At 34.0% G+C, this 17,682-nt stretch overlaps 1 protein-coding gene and 1 pseudogene across 1 annotated transcript; one reads left to right on the forward strand and one right to left on the reverse strand.

Moving 5' to 3' along the window:
- Positions 1-12,857: 12,857 nt before the first annotated feature.
- LOC143609658 (scarecrow-like protein 9 pseudogene) lies at positions 12,858-15,170 on the forward strand (annotated as a pseudogene).
- Positions 15,171-16,042: 872 nt separating this feature from the next.
- LOC143609653 (leucine-rich repeat protein 1-like) lies at positions 16,043-17,323 on the reverse strand. The gene is made up of 6 exons (XM_077084350.1): positions 17,109-17,323; positions 16,860-16,931; positions 16,642-16,785; positions 16,493-16,564; positions 16,330-16,401; positions 16,043-16,229 (listed from the first exon to the last, which is right to left on the reverse strand). Exons 1-6 carry the CDS (start codon positions 17,321-17,323, stop codon positions 16,157-16,159), a joined length of 648 nt encoding a protein of 215 aa, XP_076940465.1. The 3' UTR covers positions 16,043-16,156.
- Positions 17,324-17,682: the final 359 nt, after the last annotated feature.

Consider the following 17,682-nt stretch of genomic DNA (forward strand, 5'->3'; position numbering starts at 1 on the left):
GTATAAGCATTATAGTGACCAACATCAAAACCGGGTGAATCATTTTGAGAATTTTATCTTGGATAAATTTAATAAGAAGAATGTTTGTTGTAAATGAAATGGGGTTAATGATTGGTTATTTATAGTGGAGGTTTATAACCCGTTTATAACGGTTATATTACCGTTTATAACGGTAATATTACCGTTTGTGTGTGTGTGTATATATATAATATATAATATTAATTATTTTAAAGTAAGATAATAAATAAGATATTAAATACAGTTTATTTTATAAAATATATATAATTAGTATGCACAATAATAAGAATAGAATTGTTAGTGTAAATAAATCTAACTTCTAAAACAGTTATCAAATTTTAATAACAATGTTTATACACATTATTGCTATTACTCAGTATATTAGTTAGTATATGTATATACATAGATATATATCTAATGTACATAATTAAAGAAGTGTTTATGATGCTTATGTAGATACCTTTATGTCTATTACCTTTCTTGGTTAGGATACAAGCGGCTCGTGCTGATAACGTGTTATAATACTAGCCCAAACTTTAACAAGCTTATAATATATGAACTTCAAGAAACAAGGAAATATGAGAATATGAGAATTTTACTGGATATAAACCTTCGTTCAAATCATTCTATTTATAATACAAAAACTACTGTTCAAAGGTACTATTTAAGGAGACAAACATGTATTATTGCTTTGAAAGAAATGGTCATCAAAAAGCGTCGGTGGATTCATCTTTGAAAAAGTGGTTATCCAAAAAAAAGCGTCGGTGGATTCATAATAATTCTTATTAGTGTTACAAAGTTGTGAGCTTTTTATTTTTCAAGAATCGTACCAAGAATTGGGGGAGGGAAATTGTGATGCCTAGTGGGCAGAAATTGGAAACGTGAAGAAGCCTTCGGATGTTGTTTAATTATTATAAAAAAATAAAAACTAATCGGATTTTAAGAAAGAAAAAAGTGAATACGGTGTTGTTAGGCGTGTAATATTATACGAAAAACCAATCAAAACTACGTGGTTTTGATTAAAAACCCCTCATTTATTTAAATTCCTTTCCATTTTTATTAAAATCTTAATTTACTAATCTTGATTATGAAAAACATTTTTTTAAGCTCAGTTTATTATTTAGCTGTAACTTTTTAATAAATTCCACCAAAAAAATATAATTGATTTTCGATTTCTCTTTAAAATTGATGACTCCTTCAAAACGTGCATAAGGTGGCTTGATTTCTTGGAATTATATTTTCCTTTTGGATGTTATGTATTAATCTCAAAACTTATATATAATAGTTAAATAATATATAAGGTAAAACGAATTTATCCAATACAAATTAACACAATTTTTTTCTTTTGAAAAACCTGTATTTTTTTTATCTTTATAAAACCATAGTAACTAATTATTTACCTCTCTAGAAACTTGAGGCTTTAGATTTTTCGGATGGAAATCTCCACAAACAATTTGATCAAAGAGTTGACAATTTGTCATATTTTCAATGAAAAAGAAACGGTGTTTGTTTTGTTTTAAGATAGTTGTTATATGCAAGAAAGGAATTATCATAAACATGGAAGGGATTTTGAAATAAATGAGGGATTTTAATCAAAACTACGTAGTTTTGATTGGTTTTATGTAACACCGTGAAAATACACCATCTTATTTTGAACCAAAAATGTAAAGTTTAGAAGGTAAGGGGCCAAAATTGTCAAAACTGGAACTAGAAGACTAGAAATAAAATTCTACATCTTCGCGTATCGTGAAGATACAAAGAAGAGCATCTTCGCGTATCGCGAAACTGCTGGCACACACTTCAACGTTATCCAGTGACGTGGTGACACGCAGCAACACGGGATTGACATGCAGAATTGCGGTGCTGACTTTAGCAACTTCGCGTATCGCGAACTGGTTCAGGCAGACATCTTCGCGTATCGCGAAGATGCATAAAAACGGGTATAAATAGGGCAGCCACGAACTCAGCCCATTCATCCCATTTTCACACTCATTTCACACACTTAACCTAGGGAATCGTGCCAAGGGTGTTCTGGTGTGCCGAGGGCTGTTTTCGTGAAGAAACGAGGTGTTGTTACGCTGCCGAACGAGCTGTTAATCTTGAAAACGAAGTGCAAGTCGAAGTGCTGCTGATTTCTTAAGTTCTTAAGTCCCGTCGAGCCGATTAAGGTAGGATTAAGGTTGTGTTACTTTACTAGTTACTTTAAATACATAAGATATAGCTTAGTTAAGGATATAGTCGTTAAACTGTAATTATTTTCCAAGTAATGTTTTATAAAGCAAAGACGTTGCTTCCACGTGAAGTAATGTTATCAAAACTATTATTTTGACGGGCATGTAGTAACTGGAAGGGGGTATCATTAATAGACTCTTCTTGCCTAAGGAAAGCAATTCGTACAAATCCCAATCAACCGCGGGACTCGTTTGCTTACCTGGAGAAGTTTGCCAACGTGATATCCTTTATTAGGCCAAAGCGTGCTATTCCAAACGTCATATGTAAATCCAAAGTATTTTCATAAACTACTATAACTATACTAAGGTTAGATCAGACCTAAGAGTCTGCTGATCAGACCTCGAGTCTGCTGAACTGAATCAGACTTCAAGTCTGCTGATCAGACCCCGAGTCTGCTGAAACTGAAACAGACTTAAAGTCTGCTGAATAATACCAACTAGGTACTTATGCAAACTTATTATGATATATAGGTTAATAGCATACTGAAGCCAAGGAGGTTGATATTTCTGACTGATAATATAAGGTGAACACGTTAACCTTTTAATGTCTGAACTGATTTTACTCTTGTAATAGACATGTTGTTTATTACAAAGAGTCTGATAAATGTTTGCATGAGATATAATCTCTAAAATCTTTATAATACAAAATAGATAATAAAAAGCAACTCAGACGAGTTGGAACAATATTTTATAAAACGACGAAAAGAACAAGGCATAATGCAAGGGCTGGATCACCAGCATTGAACAAGAAAATTTAAACATATAGCATTTTTAACTCGTTCCACACGAAGTTTTAAGAAGTCTAATTTCAAGAATTTTAATCTTTTTAAAAAATTTAATAGAGATTCGGGTTTTATAAGTTATTTGGAAGAACCAGATTTTCGTCGAGCCTTAATCAAAACCTCTAGCCGTCTTCAAAGGCGTAAAATGGTTATTTGGGGACCGTCTCAAGGAAATCCCCATTCCCCCACATGTGTCTGGATCCAAACATAACTGACAATTGGCATACAAAACCAAGTCAGTCATAACCGGTTCTCCAACGGGGTTACATAGCCTAGGGGAAGGTTGTCTCCGAACAGGGGCTATGTACTCGGGGAACCTTTGAATTGTGTGTGTAGTGCAGTGGTACAAATCCCGGGAATGGACAGGCATTCCTGCTGAGATTGTGAAACAGAAAACTATGTTTGTATTTAACGACTGTTATAAATGTTTTATCGAGTCAACGTTTCACCAGCATATAGCTGACGTGTTTTTTTTCCACCCTTGCAGGTAACTAGATGATAATAGATGATATACAAGGATTGGAGTCATAGAAGATCGCTCGAGATGGCTCGTTTTTATATATTACAAATCCTTGTATTATTAATATCACGGTTTTGTAAAACTGAAACTCGGGTATTTAATTCCCGAGTAGTTTTAATAATGTAAATTAATATTTTATTATTTAAAGACTTCCGCTAAAATGAACCCGCTACTCTGATATATTACAAAACAGGTACCAACTGATGGTCACACTCCTAGGCCCTGGATCGGGGTGTGACATTTTGCGTATAAGGTTACACGCCTAACAGTACCGTATTCACTTTCTCTTTTATGAAATTGTAAATCAAATGATGAAAATTGCCTTTCTTTTTTCTTTTTAAGAAGAAAGCTTGTTGTTTTATATATTTAATTTAATTTTATAAAAAACACTAGGTGTATGTTTGGCAAGGAGCTTTTAGGGGCTTTAAGCTTCAAGTTTTTAAGAAAAAGCTCGTACCTAACAAAAAGCCTTGTTTGGTTCAATGGGCTTAAAGCTTTTGTATTAGGAGAAAAATCTCTTTTTCTAAACGTTATTACTACTAGCGTACAAGCTTTTACAATTAAATTTACAATTTTGGTAGTTGAACTTTCATCAACTTTTGTTAATTTATATAATAGTTACATATTTAACCCTTATTCAAAACTAACTACCCCCATGACTCTTTAAAAGTCCATAACTTTTTCACACGTTAATCTTTTTTTATAAACATTACATCATAAAAAAGAGCATTTTATTCTCTTTAATTTGAGTATTATATTGATATACTTCTTTACCGGTTATGATTGGCAACAAGTCGAGTCAGACGAGCTCGGGTCATGTGTAAGACCAAATTAGAGTCGGAACAAGTCGATATAAAAGGGTTAATTTAGTTCGGTTCGTGTCGGTACGGTTTTGGGTCGAAAGGGCCAAGGTCAGAACATGTTTCAGATTAAAAACGATGTCGGGTCGGAAAGGGTTTCAAATCAAAAGAGGTTGGCTTAAAAAACTATCTATTTGAAATTACTGTATATTTTAGATTTGTTTCTTGATTTTCGCTACGATTACACGCTTACTGCCTTTGCAAGAAGTACACGTCTGCATTCAGGTTATGCATGCACTAATATCAAGTGAATCACGTACCGACACTGATTATGCGGTTGATCTCAGGATGCGCGCGCACTCTGCCGCACGCTGGCACCCAATTAGTTTTATTAAAAGCTCTAGCCACTCTGCCAAATACCTAAATATATCTAAAAAGCTCCAGCTACTCTGCCAAACACCTAAATATATCTAAAAAGCTATAGCTAACAACTACCAGCTTCCAGCTTCTAGCTACTAGCTTCCAGCTAATTTTGCCAAACACACCCTAGCGTATCTTTATACTTTTTCATAAAAGGTTGCTGAATATAAGAATAAGATATTAAAGAGTCTAAACATGTTAAAAGAATACAAAAGGGTGTTAAAAGTAATTTTGTTATTACTAAAGTCTTTATACTGGTCTACAATGCATCTACTTTATCTTTATGTTTAATTTTAGTTATGCACAAATTTTTTTACGTGGGTCATTAAAATAGATCATTATGCAAGTGCTGTAACTATGACGAACTAGTTTTGATCGAACATAATCGGTTTAAGCTGTTATCAGTATTCACTTTTATTGTTTTCAATCAATATAAAACATGTATTAGTGTCATTTTAGGCATATTACGACTTTATATTTAGGGTTTTTTGGTGCCATAATGAACTGAACCGTTATAGCGCGAATTTCCGTCATGTCATCGTCACAACGGGTTCAATCTCACTAATTTAATTTAAACAACTTTTTAACATATATGCTAAGTTTGGGTTTTGTCTATCATTTTTTTCTCTTAATGTTAGATGAAAACGTATGTAATTTTGTATACTTTTTTACTTTTATGTGTGAGATGGAAGATTTTATATTTCTAAATTACTAAATTAGTTATTCTTAATCTATGGATGGCGATCTTTAAGTTTATTAGAAGAAATTAATTCCAAAAAAGTTTATTAAACGAAATTCTTCTTTCTTTTAAATTTTAGGGGCCATTTGTATCACACAACTTTGAAAGAAAATAACTTTTATTTTGAAAATATGTATATACATGCAATTTAATATATGTAAATGTTTTAAAACTATAAATTTCTTATTTCATTATTACGTGTAAAAAGGGGTTATTAAAACTACGACAAAATTCAAAGTTAAGCTTTGGTTGACGCTAGGATCACTTAAGTGACATAACTTTGTTTTCATTGGCATACAACTGGATAAGTAGATAGATATATACATCCGCGTCAAATAAAAATATTAAGCATTTAAATCAGTGTTGGCCAGTATGAGCTAGTGGTGGAATGGTAAGGAAGAGACTTAATGTTTCATGTGACTCGGGTTCAATTCCTGTCAACAACATTTACTTTCAGAGGCACCATGGTTATGATGGAAGACTATGCAATTAGATGGCTTTCATTAGTTGAATCCTTGAACTTAGTTTCAGAGGCACCAGGGTGATGATGGGAGACTATGCGAATAGGTGGCTTTCACAGTTGGTTCCTTGAACTGAACGAGTTTTATCTAACCGCACTATCTTGCCTTCGGGCGAGTGTTCACGGGCGTTGGCCTTAGGTGAGGGTTTTTCCCGGATTGAAAGACGAGTGTATCCCGATGAAGTCGAGTATGGGTTTTCTTACCTATGGTGGGTTCTCATAAGAATGAAATGAAGATGATTGGTTAGGTCAGTGACTTGTTAGTGATCGAACACATGCCATGAGTTTTGAACATTATCAGCCTATCGTAATACACCATGAGTCAGGAAATGGTTGATATTATATACTCCACCACATATCTTTCCCACACTCCCATTCTACAACTTGCTCTCCTCCTCGTTAACGTAACATCGGTTTTTCTCCCATCACTCAACGATAAAAGGAAAGCATTTGCATGGTGCTTAATTCTTTTGTTTAATTCTTTTGTTTAATATTGTAAATAACCATTTTATTTTTGAGATAATTGTTTTAAACTTCATGCATCGTGGGTTTATAAAATACACCATTTACGACAGCGAGAAAAATAAAAAAAACAAACAAAAAACCTATGACTATCAATATATCTTTCTAACCTATGACTATCAATAATATCTTTCTAGACTAGTTGAATTTGATGACGATTTGAGCTCAACAGAAAAAAATAAAGAAATAAATGAGATTATCATCTTACAACCATATTCTTTAATCATTTTTCATGGTTATAGAAAATTAATTTAAAAAAACTTTTAAGATGTTAAAAGGAATATATATCGGAGTACTTTAACGTGTGAGAATCAACATGTAATACTTTATATGTAATTTGGTTAGTGATATATGTTTTTGTTTAAATTAAAATGTACTTTTTAATAAAATATATATTAAATCCGACCAAACGAATCATGTTACACTTAGATTCCCAACATAATAATTCCATAACCATTCAAACTATAGATGACCAAAAATCTTTCTGTACACCCTTATGTATAGTTGTATACTTCTATATGAGTTAACCAAGTTTCAAGTGTGCTTAGTTATTCACCTTATATATTTAAATAAACAATACAATTATGTACACTAAAAGTATAATTACCACATGTTAGCCAAGCTTACAGATGTTATCGTCAGTGAAGGCCTTGGATTGAAGTGGAAGAGAGAGAACGGATGGAGAGAATGTGAGGAGAATAGAGGGAGTGAAAAATCTGTCTGAGCAAGCATGTTTAGGAGAAGAATATGATAAACGAGGAGAGAGAATGTGGTCCACCTACATTACGGGTGGTCTAAATTTTCGTTTTTACAAGTATTTGCTATTATGGATATGACGGCTCTAGTGAGAACTGTGAAAACCTTCATAATCGTGGGATAGAGAAGTAGAGACAGATCAAAACCAGCATTGGATGAAAGGCTTGGACATGATCTGTTAGACTTGTAGCTCTCTAAGGATATGATCGGGGATATGATTTCTTGGAGGCGCCGATTTAGGTCATGGATTGTTAGGGTGTATAGAACTTGTTTTATATGTCATGGACGGTTACTCTACTTTTATTTTGTTCCATTTGCTTTAGCCTTAGTCTTGGTTGGTGTATCTTGACGTATAAATTGGTGGGGAGTACAAAAGTACTTTTGACGATGTTGGTACTTTGTTTTTTTTGTCCCTTTGCTTCTTTATTTGTTGATATTATATTGGTTTATTGGATTTTAATAATCCTTATTGACTGGTATTGGTCGATAATAATCACTATTTATTTTATCATCACTGGCGGTCTCAAATTTTAAAAAGTTGGCCCCCAATGGTCCCCTATTAAAAATGCTTAACGGCGTTATACTTTTTTCTGAATTTCAAACTAATTTTTTAGGATTTTTGATCGGAATGAGGATACGATTTGATTGATGTAAAACTTCGTTCGAAACGGTGCTCCAAAATGATGAAACAATGCTTCAATTCGGGTGTTTGAAGTTACAATTAACAAAAATCAAGTCATATGGATCACCGTTTCGAGCTAAGTTTTACATCAATTGGATCGTATCATTCTTCCGATCAAAAGCCCTAAAACATTAGATTGAAATTCGGAAAAAAGTATAACGCCGTTAAGTCATTTTTAACGGGGGACCATTAGGGGCCAAATTTTTAAAATTTGGGACCGCCAATGGTAATAAAATGAATAGGGATTATTATCCGCCAATACCAGTCAATAGGGATTATTAAAATCCAATAAACCTATTATATTTGTATCAACTTTATACATCACTGATATTTTACTATTATCATTTTAGTACTAGTGTTTGATTGTTTTGAGGCTTGTTGTCATTTTATGTAACCTGATTGTGCGTCTCATTGAAAGGCCTCCGGAGACGAGGGCTTATAGGGAGTAACCTCTCTATTTTAAGGTTTGCCCTTATCGTACGCTTCAAGACCCTACCAATAGCATTGCTATAGGTGGAATTTTACTGGTTAAGTTTGTTTGTTATTATGGACATGTGTTCCCATATCTATTTTCTTGGTGCCTTTATCCCATTTGATTCTTGCTCTTTTTTTATGATGGTTCATTGGTTTTCACATTTACAAAACAGAGAATGCTTCATCTTATAAAAGTATGACGGATCGCAAAGCTATTTTGCTTATTCAATAATCACTTTGTTGCCTTGTTGGTGGGATGTCACTTCGTTCTTTGTCTGGTAGGTATGAAACCATATCATTAGCACTTGTAGTGCTTGGCAGGAACCCAAATCCGAGCACTTTTAAAGAGCGTTTATGGTTTATTTAAAAATTGTGAAACTATTTATCGGTTTGATTTGTGAGCAATTATTTATATAATCTTCAATGCATCCCTTTTAAACTCTTGCAAGAACGTCGTGTCACCACTTACATCAGATTTTAATCCATCTTTCATAAAATTTATTTTTTCTCCGATGCATCTTTTTTCAAACATCATTTAGTTTTTACGTTTATTTTAAACTCCCACAAACACACCACTTCAACTCCTACATTAGATTTTCATCCATTTTTCAAAAGCATTCATTTTCTCTGTAGTGCATCCTCTTTCAAAGGTCATTCAATTTCAATATTATCTATTCCTTACTTTTATTTTAAACTCTCAAAAACAAGCCACCTTAGCTTTTTTTTTTAGAACGTCGACTTTCTTATATTTAGGTTACCGCACTCTTCGAATTTGAAAGCCCCGATGCCTCACTCTGGCCAGACTATGTTGTCTTAATCGGGCCCACGTTGGCTTTAGAGTTTTGCTTGGGTGTTCCCCCGGGAAACCATACCGCCGACTGCCACCTGGCAGCCGTTGTGCCACCATACCTAGATGGGCTCAGGATTCGAACTGACAACCTTTGCACAAGGCCTTGCTCAAATACTTCGTTGCCAATATCCACCCAAATATAACACAAGTAGGATTAAAACTTGAGTCTCCACTGAAAAACCCAAACAAACCAAGCCACCTTAGCTCTATATCAGATTTTAATCTATCTTTCAAAAACATTCATTCTCTTGTGCATCTCATTTCAAACATCATTTAATTTCAACATAATCTATTTTTTACTTTTATTTTTATCCGAAAATTATTTTCTCAAATTCTTGTTATTTAAATAATAGAATACATTAAAATTAAAGTGCTACATAATAGTGCATAGCAAAATTTTGATTCACACCAACCATTTAATTACAAGTGGGGATTTCTTTTCATTATTGTAAAATTATAATTCTCGATACATAAAACATAGCAAATTTTTATGCTACGCTTTTAAGTTATGGTCCCGAACACCCCCCCCCCCCCCTTTTATTATTATTATTACTTTTTATTTTATTTTATGACAACTAGTAGTACAAAGCCAAAACCTATGTCCTTTCACTTTACAATATACAATAGAAAATCTAACAATACTATTAAATCAAAACAAGTTGTTCACATGTCATTTGACTAAACACTCCCATTTCCTATTATAGCTCATGATCCGTAAAACTTTATAAAATTTTGAAAAATATTATTGTGTGATACAGGTTTCAAACTCAAGACCTCATGTTTCAAACCAAATGTGTTTACCTACCTTACTAAAGTGGTAAATGTGTTAAAATTTTTGACTTAACATATATAAATGTAATTTTTCTTCAAGTATAAAACTAAAATTATACTTAATTGTTAGCATTTTCATAATTCACAATATCATATTGTCTTCTCATATCTGTTTAACACAACCATTTAAAATTATTCATCATTTCTCTTTTCATTTTAAAATATAATATATTTTTATTTATTTTCTTTTACAACCAAACCTTAGTCTTTGTAAATTTAGTTTGTAAATACGTGACAACATTTTGTTATCATCTTTATACACCCAATATTTAATATAGCAATATTGTTATGAATATTTTATTTTTAAAATAAATCTAGCATCAATGTTTTGTTTTCAACTTAAAATTATAGTACATAATATATCAAAAACTTATTAAAAACGTTATAAATAAAAATTAATATATGAAATAACTGAATTTAAATATTACATATAATTTTTTATTTTTATTATATTTTTCACCCGTGTGGAACACGGACTCTAACCTAGTTAAATTCAATAAAGATAAGTTTCCTTTAACTAAACATGTTTTCTAAGTTTAGAAAATTAAGTATTTCAATGTACCTATGTGAAAACAACCAAATAAGATGAAGCCTAAATATTAAAATTTTGATTCTGTTGAAGTCCACTCTTTTCATACACTAGCTCCTAAGTTTCGTTACACACACACATAAACGCTCCAATTCTACCACATAATGTTACATGTCAAATAATTAGAAGGGGTTTGTTATTGTAGCATAGTATGAGGGTTGCCAATGTAAGTTGGAATAATCGATTACTTAAACGATGCTAGGAAGTAGGAACTGAACGAATTAGTGATTGTTTGCGAGCTTATTTCCTCCTATGTAATTCTTCTTATTCTTCTCTTATCTCCCACCCTTGATCTCTTGATTACCATTTTTATAAATAACACATGACATCCATTTGATCACTCTCTTCCAATAATAATATCCATTTGATCACTCTCATCCAAATAATTAAATAGTTTCACATCATGAAGATGCCAGCTGGTTTGTTATAAAAAAGACAAATGATTATTATTCATTCTTAGAATTAGAATTTTAAAGAGTGTGGTTACTTCATGTGAGCTTGCTTTAGAGGAGAAAGATCCTTTAGTTATATGATTACAGCAATACACAATCAAATGCAGAGTGTTTAGTCTTACTAGATAAATGAGGGTTCTAATATCATTATATACATGCCTAATTATTAATTACCTAACATATGATATTTCCTGCATTTCACACATATCACATCATAAACCAGTTCTCTGTCCCTGTAAAGATGTTACAGCTTTTATCTTTATAATCAACATTGTTTTCCATTTAAAGTTTCATCAACATTAACAATATTATAAAAAGTGTAAACTCAATGTTTAAGTGAAAAGTATCAATAATACTTGCTTGGAAGTTGCCACTTGAATGCTTTCACTTAATCAAAAGAAAAGCTTCTATTTGTTGGACATATTATCTATTTTCATACAATATATAACTACTCATTAGGCCCAAATGCACATGCTTTCCTGTATCTCATTGTAAAATATTTACCCCATACCATTCACGTACTTGATCACTCAATAGTCAATACCAGTCAGATATAGAGATATACAAAACCGGTTTTAAATCTAAACCGAACCAATTTGGTTAACGGCGGGTCAAAACCGGTTTGACTCAAACCGGTTCGGTTTATAAACTGGTTTACATGCAAGATAGGCCGGCGTAGTCATGTCGGTTCGGTCCGGCTTATAAACCAGTTTAACTGGCTTTAATCGGTTTTTCTTAAACCGGTTTGGTAAATCTTAAAGGGAACCGGTCCTGAAACTGGCGGTTTGGAAACTGGTTTGGGTGAAACCGGTTTTTTTGTACACCTCTAGTCAGGTACATGATTACTCATTGTTCGCCTGATTCATGAGGATGATCGGATCCATGATTATAAACTTATGTGGTTAAAAGTTACCCCTCCAGATTTTCATGACCCGAAACTCAATCCTAAACTCAACAAAAACCCGGCTTAATACCAGCTTCAGTTATATACGATCATAAAGAAATTAATGTTTTTAATTTCAAAATTTAACAACTCTAAAATACCATTTATCAAGGTTTTTTAAATAATAAAACGATATTAAATATATTGTATTTTTATACAAGCAAACAATGTCTATTCATACGGGTAGAGGTAAGACTATAAACATCTTACCATCCTCAGACCCTACCATAGTTTTGCTATTTGTGGAATATATTAAGTACGATGATGATGATACAAGCAAACAATGTACGTGATCACTTTACTTTCGAAGAATTCAAACGGGTATAACCTAATACCATACAAATCCCAAACCCGAAAATAAATTAATAATTATATAAGTAAATCTGAGGACGCGGCCCAAGAAAATGTGTTTAAGGTAACATGTGAAATCAACTATCTACAACTTTAGTTTTTTGATTAAATAAACTGCCTACTTTGATTACTTTTCTTATTATCAAATAATAACATTATATGAAAAAGTAGTTCTGCGGTCTGCTTTATAAAGGTACCATTTTTAGATTCTTTTGAGCTTTCATTTTACCTCCACACTTGTGTTATCAATTCATAAGGTACATCCGATTTTGCTGAAACTCTTTCCATCTTTATCTTTAACTTATTCTTATTATTATTTTGCTAAACCCCTAATATAGGATTTATTGAAACTTAGGGTTTTGAAAATCAAGAATCAGATGGATCCTAGATTTGGTACAATTTATACTTCTGTTAATGGAAATGAAAATGGGTTTCAATTTGGAAATGGAAATTATGGAGCTTTGCCTGAGTTTCAAGATAATAATATTAATATTAATAATAATAGGAATATTATAAACAATGGTCACAATGGTCAAATATATGGGAATAGGTTTTTGACTTATGATCTAGTTAATGATGGTAGTATGTATCAAAATACAAACTTTAGGGGTTTACAGTTTCCGCCGTTGAATGATCCTCCGCTGGCTGACGTGACTGCGAATCTTGAAGATGAGCTTCATGAAGACTGTGACTTGTCGGATGCGATTTTGGGGTTTATTAGTCAGGTGCTTATGGAAGAAGATATGGAGGATAGATCTTGTATGCTGCAAGAGTCTTTAGATCTTCAAGCTGCGGAAAGACCATTTTATGAAGTTCTTGGGAAGAAGTACCCCCCGTCACCGCCCCCGTGGCCGCCACCGAGTTCGTCGGACAGTGGTTTGACTTCTGTTGACCAATCGGGAAACAGTCTTTATGTTAAGAATGTTGGAGGTCAGAATGTGTCTTATGCGTCGTTTGGATCTTCGATCAATGGAGGGTTGGATTCACCTGCAAGCACTGCTGACACGTATGATCTTTGTAATGAGAATCAGATGATGTGGCAGTTTAGAAAGGGTTTTGAAGAAGCTAATAAGTTTCTTCCGAGTGTCAACCAGTTGTTGAGTTCTTCAAATGTAGGTCAAGATCAGAAACGAGAAGAAAACCGACTCTCGTTAACAGGGTCAAAGACGAGAAAAAGTCACGCGGATGATGTAACTGAGTTAGAAAAACAAGAAAGAAACATTAAGCAGGCTGCGGTTTTTCCAGATTTGACTTTGAGGTCAGATGAAATGGACTTGATCTTTCTCTCTAGTTTGGGAGAAGGTAAGGTTGCTTTAGACTTGTTTCGTGACACGTTATGTGAAGAAAAAGTTAAAGACTCGTTAATAGATGTAGAAGATGTAAGTTTAAATAAAGGAAAAGGTAAAGGTAAAAGTAGAAGCAAAATACGCGGTAAGAAACAAAACAGGAAAAAAGAGGTTATAGATTTAAGAACCCTTTTAGTTACATGTGCACAATCGGTTGCATCCGATGATAGAAGAAAAGTAGATGAACTTTTAAAACAAATAAGACAACACTCGTCTCCTTTTGGTGACGGAACTCAGAGGTTAGCCCACTGTTTTGCTACCGGGCTCGAAGCCCGCGTAGCTGGCACGGGTAGTCAAATCCACAAAGCATTAGTCAGCAAGAAAACATGTGCTGCTGACTATATAAAAGCTTACCATTTATACATGGCATCATCTCCGTTTAGAAAGATTTCAAATTTTGCTTCCAACAGGACGATAATGGATAAAGCTGAGAATGCAACGAAGGTACATATTATAGATTTTGGTATCTTATACGGATTTCAATGGCCCACTTTTATTCAACGGATTTCATCGAGAAAAGGTGGGCCACCACGGGTTCGGATTACTGGAATTGAGTTTCCTCAGCCCGGGTTTAGACTGGCCCAAAGAATTGATGAAACGGGCCGGCGATTAGAGGCGTATGCTGAACTGTTCAAAGTTCCATTTGAATATCATTCGATTGCTAAAAGATGGGAAAATGTGACGGTTGAGGATTTAATGCTTGATGAAGGTGAGTTTTTGGTGGTTAATTGTATGTATCGGGCAAAAAACTTGCTTGATGAAACCGTGGTGGTTGATAGTGCGAGAAATATTGTTTTAAACTTTATTAAGAATATTAATCCGGATATCTTTATCCATGGGATTATAAACGGGTCATATAATGCTCCGTTTTTCTTGACCCGTTTTCGTGAGGCTCTTTTTCATTTCTCAGCTTTGTTTGATATGCTTGAAACCAATGTGGCCCGTGACCGACCCGAAAGGATGCTGCTTGAAACAGAGGTGTTTGGAAGAGAAGCTTTGAATGTGATAGCGTGTGAGGGGTGGGAGAGGATTGAGAGGCCCGAGACGTACAAGCAGTGGCATGTTCGTAATTTGAGGGTCGGGTTGGTTCCAATTCCGTTCTCGCGGTTTCTTGTCAAACGGGCTGCTGAGAAAGTCAGCTTGTATCATAAAGATTTCTTGATTGATGAAGATAACCATTGGCTTTTGCAGGGGTGGAAAGGACGGATTATTTATGCGATTTCTTGTTGGAAACCTGGTAATTAGCAATCAAAATGTTTAATTTTGGAAATTAATTCCTTTTTTGTTGTTTTGTTAATATGTGGCTAGCCGCGTTAACTTAATTTACCTCACCTTTAACCATCTTAAGGTGCTGACTTTTAAGATGAGCACTTGGTGCCATAACTTTATGTTCAAGTTCAACTTGGAAGGTGTTCTATGTATTATTTATTGTAAGGTCAGTGAGCTGAACTATATGGTTCTTAAATGGTTCAACTTGGAAGGTGTTCTATCAAGAAGTTTTTTTTGGTTCTTTATTTCTAGTTTTTTTTTGTGTAAATAATAGATATAGTTCTTGAATATACGCGATAGACTCATCGTCTTGTTTCTTTCATGTACGTTAAATATACGATTATTATTAACAAGATGGTGGAACTTAGAAGGGCAAGGTGTGATGTTGGATTGTGGGTTTGACTGTAGCTTGCTATCTGTTGCCTTCATAAACAAAAGTGATGTACAGTCACATTTTTCCATTCTATATAAAATTGTATGAGCTATATTATTTTTATTCTTTTTTAAATAAAATTAACTGATGTGAATTCTTAAGTCTTTCCAATTCAAATCCAATCAATACATGCGTTTAACTTATAAGCTCCAAGTGTTGAAACTTCTGCAGTTTGATTCGTAATTTTAAAAAGTATAACACTTCTTCAGTACACAGTTTGGAACTTATAACTTGCCATGCAAATTGAACTGGGCATTTACCTTCATGATGAATATTCACTTTTAAATGCATATGTATAATCTTTATCATATTTTAAAAGTTAACATAAATAAACCTAAGCTGTCAACCTGAACCGTTTGAGTCCGACCGGTTTGGTTTACTGTTTTTGAAAACTATTGTTATCACTTAGGCCTAGATTTTTAGTTGAAGCCGGCTGTAAGCACCCCTGATAACTTCGATTGGTTACTACCAAACATGTCACTGTTCAAGACAGCATGCACCCAAAGCAACATATTGATATTACAGATGATATCATGAACTATCCCCAGACGTTATATGTTAAGACACCTTAAACACGGATTTATAAAAGCAGCAAACTTTACATACAAAGCAACTAGAAACAACACTTTTACAAACAGTTTGTATCATAACTTGCCAGCCCCATCAACTCAGGCCCTTCCAAACGAGGATTGTTCTCAAAGCTGCAAATTACAAACCACCATTCAATAAGCTAAAAACATAACCAACAGTCCAACACAAACTATCAAATATTCAAAAATTGTCGAGATAGGAAAGCCTTACCTGTTCAAAGGGATATGCTCAAACGGGCCAGTGGTCGGAATCGGGCCACAGAGATCATTGTTTGAAACATCACTGCACAAAACATGCAAACCACTTTATTAACACTGCTTAATCACATGTTCTAAAATACAAGATTACAAATTAATAAAGAACGAGCACATACAACACTTTCAAGCTTGAAATACCAGTGAGCTCCCTTGGGATTCTTCCAGTTAGGTGATTATCATTAAGACGCCTGCCAATTGTAGACAAGACATTAATAATAACTAATGCTATAGATATTGTTGTATATAAACATATAACCAAACGCACAAGAACACTATAGACTTCAAGTTCCCGAGTGTAGACGGAATCTTTCCAGTAATATTATTGTTGTAAAGATCCAAACTTATGAGGCTCTTCAAGTTACCGATCTCTTGAGGAATCGGACCTTGAATGTGATTTCTATATAGCTCCCTGCATTAATTAAACTAGTAAGATAAGCCATAGATCATGAGTGTTGATTAAAATGAAGAAAAGAAATAAGTTACAGATACTGTAGGCTTTCCATCTTTCCTAGTTCAGGCACAAGAGAACCAGACAATTTCAAGCATCCAAGATCCCTGCAAAAAATTACCAATAATAATAACACTATAAATTAAACTCCGTAATAATGACTAAGTAGAGTTCAAATTAGGGATGACAATGGGTTGGGTTTGTGTTTGATTGCCATCGTTAATCCTAAATCATATATATTTGATTATGGGTAAAATATAAAACTGAGGTAAATTAGGGCTTACAGGCGAGTAACTCGGTTGTCTTGATCACAAGTAACGTGAAACCAGGTGCAGGGGTTAACAAGATTGGGATCCCAGCTCTGAAGGACGTTGTCGGGATCCTTCAAGCTCCGGCGAAGGGCGGAAAGTGCGTCTACATCGGAATTAGCAGTGACCACGGTGGCTAATGCGACGATGATCAGAGCAGCTGCTAATAAGCTACCCCAGGGCCAGGCCATGGTGTTGTAATTGAAAGTAGAGGGTTTGGTTATACTTTTATAGGCACTACTGAGTTGAGTTGAGTGAATGAAGTCAGTCAGTGGGCCTTTTGGACTCCTGCTTTTGACCCCACCCAACGCATATGCAAAAGCAAATGAAACGAATGGGATTAGGACTCTTTGACCGGTAGCCTAGTTCCTCTTTTCTTTCTTCCATGAGTGCTCGTCAATTCGAGCCTTAAACGTTTGCCTTGGGAAGGGCTAACTGGGGGTTTTTCGAGTTAACCTGAAACGCCAAATAACCAGGGATGGTTGAAATTTTGTCACAGATAGACTTGGGAAAAAAAACATTGTTCAAAATAATAAAAAAATGAGTTAAT

The sequence above is a fragment of the Bidens hawaiensis genome, unplaced genomic scaffold (assembly GCF_021521415.1).
Source record: "Bidens hawaiensis isolate Kalapana, Puna unplaced genomic scaffold, B.hawaiensis_p1.1 tig00008680_1, whole genome shotgun sequence".
Taxonomy (NCBI): Eukaryota; Viridiplantae; Streptophyta; class Magnoliopsida; order Asterales; family Asteraceae; genus Bidens; species Bidens hawaiensis.